The 3,543-nt window shown below is 52.6% G+C and overlaps 1 protein-coding gene across 1 annotated transcript; it reads left to right on the plus strand.

The window, feature by feature from the left end:
• Positions 1-200: 200 nt before the first annotated feature.
• LOC104498140 (endothelin-2-like) lies at positions 201-3,307 on the plus strand (the record flags this gene model as incomplete). Its single annotated transcript, XM_010141487.1, has 4 exons — positions 201-333; positions 1,472-1,591; positions 2,353-2,460; positions 3,196-3,307. Coding segments are annotated over 4 exons (473 nt in total), but the record flags the coding sequence as incomplete, so codon positions are not given.
• Positions 3,308-3,543: the final 236 nt, after the last annotated feature.

A 3,543-nucleotide genomic window follows, 5' to 3' on the forward strand; every position in this document is an offset into this window, starting at 1 on the left:
AACTGCGGCAGGTACCAGGGGGGTGCAAGTCCTTTATGAGCCTCATTGGCAAGGCTGCACCCCCGGGAAATCCGCCTGCGGACTGAGATCGCCGTATCCGCCCCCTCCGGAGGTGTGATTGCAGAGGTGGCAGAGGACTGACGGGTACTCCAGGGTCCCTCATGGAGCCCTCGACTCATCCCTTGCTCCTTCTGCTGCAGGTATGGGCCATCCTCCGCTGGAGTCCCACCTGGCTGCGCAGCCCAGGACCAAGCGATGTTCCTGCAACAGCTGGTTGGACAAGGAGTGCATCTACTTCTGTCACCTGGATATCATCTGGGTCAACACCCCGGGGTGAGGATGAGCGTGGCTTTCTAGGGGGTGGCTCTGTTGATGTGTTAGTGACTGCACTTTCTGATTGAGGATGGGGTCAGGATAAAGTGAGAAGAGGTTCCGGTGCTCTTATAGCACCTGCTCTGCAGAGCAGCGCAAGTCCAGCCCTTTCCAGAAAGGGATGATCTGTGCTGCTGCTCAGGACTTTTGATATAACCAGCAGAGGAATGGGGTGAAAGCACAGGGTGCTGCTTCCTTATGGGTTCATCTTTTTTTCTGAGATTTGCAGCTCTGTGAGCCAAAAGCAAGACCAAGATACAGCTTAATAATAATAATAATAGCTGCAAGTCAGAAAGTTACTCTACCTGCCCGTGAACTGGAACCCTGGCTACCGCCTGCTGCTATTGTTAGTAAGACAGTGGTGGGCTGGCGCTAGTGTCCTGTGGCTGCCAAGTCCTGCCCTCAAGAATGCTGGAGCAGCTTTCAGAGCAGTTTCAGACCAATGGCCATCATACTGTAGCAAAACACATGTACTCAGGTGTGGTTCTAATCTTGTTTGCCAAGGTGCAATTACAACTCGCTGCTTGCTCAGAGAATAGTTGCAGTCCCTGCCAACCCAAAACCCTCTGGGAGAGGAGATTGTGATCAAAGATGGAGTGGGAATGTGCTAACAGCTCCAAAAGCATGTTGTGATCAGAAGAACCTGTTGTGGCCCCTAGACGTCTTGATTTGCCCCATGTCCTGCGTGGGGGACATGTCCTGGGAGAGGGGAAGCAAGTTCTGACATCTCTGTCCTTGTGGCGGGTGGACTGGGACAGCTGTGCTCCTCGTGCACTTGCTCACACCAGTGAGCTGCCAGCTCACCCAGTCCATGTGGCGACCCTTGCACAGGCTCGTGGGCTGCTGCGAGGAGAGAAAATGCCACTTGCAACCCAGCACATAGTGGCAATCTCCCGGGGAGGGGTAGGGTGGGGAAACCAGGAGGTGGGAGAGGAGCTGGAGTTTAAAGGCTTAGACATATCAGTGACCTTTTCACCTTATGGCTATAGATGAGTCTTTTATTATCCTGGCACTGGCTTGGCTGCCTCCCAGGGCTGTGTTATAAACCTGCTGGCTATAAAAAGTGGGTCGCAGAGCTGATGGCTTTTGTTTTCCGCAGGCACACCGCTCCCTACGGCCTGGGAAGCCCGCCAAGGAGGCGCAAGAGATCGCTCGGCAGGTGCGAGTGCTCGCACTCAAGGGACAGCCTCTGTGCCACCTTCTGCCAGGCAAAGCCTGGGTAAGTCTGGGGGGTCCTGGGGATGTCCCTGGGGGCCGCTCAGCAAGGGGGCCAGCAGCCCGACAGCGCTGAGGAGCTGGAGTGACTCCAGAACCTCCCTGGGGACGGCTGCGCCGTGATTTGCAAACAGCTGGAACTTGTCTAGTTGCTTTTGTACCCCTCCTGAGAGGCCCTGGCAGAGTCACCAGGGTGTTTTTGTTGTACAATAGATTTTCAGTAGCTGATATGAAGCAACGTTACCTCCATCCCTGCCACTACCAGGAGTCTGAGGAAGCGCTGAGTGTGCTGGTGGGAAGGGAGGAGCTGGGAGAGGGACAAGTGGAGGGCAAGATGCTTTGGGACCCTGGTGCCTCCTGTTTGGCTCAGCTGGGAGAGGCACCAGGAGAGTAGGACTGTTGAGCTGGGACTTGGAAGTCAAGTATGGCTCTTTTTATAATGCACGTAGGCTGTCGGTTGACTCGCTTCAGCCAGTGGCACAGAGGAGGTGGGGGGCAAAGTCAGTGTAGAGATCTGTCACTACTTTCACAGCAAGGCAATAGTTAACATCCCCAGTCATTAAATATGACTGAGTAGAGGGAGGCCTGACAGAGGAGAGCAGTAACAGTGAGCTGTGAATAGCTCTGAAATAGCTGCAATTAACCCTTCAAAAATAAGCATTCAACTGTCTGTCTGTCACTGGTGACGATAGAGCAACGCTCCCCTTGGTACTCGCACAGCGTGGATGGTTGTGAGTGGTTCATGTATCTCCTCTTGCTCATTAGGTACCTCCAGAGTCTGAAGCTCCCAGTGAGCTCTGGAGCATCCATGAAAAAGCCTCTGCAGAGTGGTGGCGTGAAGCCTTCCCATCATGGCCTGCTGAGAGCTCTCAGGTGAGCACGCTGCTTGCACCCATGCTGAACGTCCCTCATAAGCACTTTCAAATCTGCAGTGTGACCCCAGGCTGCACTTACCACTTGGGTTTGACCTGACTTCCCCTTCTTGTCTCCTTTTAAATGAGGAGACTTGAGTGTTTCTTTTCTCCGTAGGATTGAAGGTCAACAGCTGGGGGAACCAGGGTTGCTCATGTCCTTCCAAAACCAGAGGAATATTGCATAAAATGTATTTCTTGATTGGAGGGGGGAGTTCCTCTGATGTGGGACAAGCAAATGGGTGATGTACAAGAAATGGGGGAGGAACAGCATCACATTGGAAATGGATTGATTGGGCAGCAACTTTGGACCAAAGAAAGTTGTTTTTCTCACGTCATGTCAGTGAGTTGTGAAACTGGAAGAAACCATGGGCTTCAGGAGCATAAATGAGTTAAAGGGTGTTGACAAATGTCAGGAGGGTTGGTCTGTTGGTGGCAATTGGGAGCACTTTCTGAACCACAGATCTAGGGAAGCACCCCTTGGGTCATGCCCTGCTCCAGGGCTCCTTGAATCTCTGCCACTGGTACAAAGGGGATGTTGGGCTGGATGCAGCTCTGCTGTGGCTTAATACAGCTGCAGCTAGAAATTCCTTCCCTCATCTTCTGCCTCCAGGATGCATGGAGGGGGAGATAAATATCTTGGTGAGAGGTAGGAAAACGGACTGAAGAGTGAACGTGGTGTCTCTTCTCTTGACAGGGATCTTGCTGTCTCCCGTCAGCAGTTCAGCAAACATCAGCACCGTTCTCCGAGGAGTGCGCAGCCAACGGTTTTGCCTTGGAAGAAAACCATCTGGAAGAAGAAGAGATAAGGAACAGGTGCATACCAAGTTCACCAGAAGAATTTGGAGTCCTGTGGGTGCCACTAACTCCGCTGTCGGTAGTTAGAGCTGAAGGAAAGGCCATGAGTGGAAGGGGGAAGAAGTGGACGTCTCCATGCTCCTGTTGTGTGAACCGGTACTGCATGTACTCCAGAGACTGCTGTAAAGGGAAAACTGTCTCTCTATACAGTCACAGATATGTTGTGGAGCTGAATTGTGCCTTTTTG

This window comes from Buceros rhinoceros, unplaced genomic scaffold (assembly GCF_000710305.1).
Source record: "Buceros rhinoceros silvestris isolate BGI_N320 unplaced genomic scaffold, ASM71030v1 scaffold9758, whole genome shotgun sequence".
Taxonomy (NCBI): domain Eukaryota; kingdom Metazoa; phylum Chordata; class Aves; order Bucerotiformes; family Bucerotidae; genus Buceros; species Buceros rhinoceros.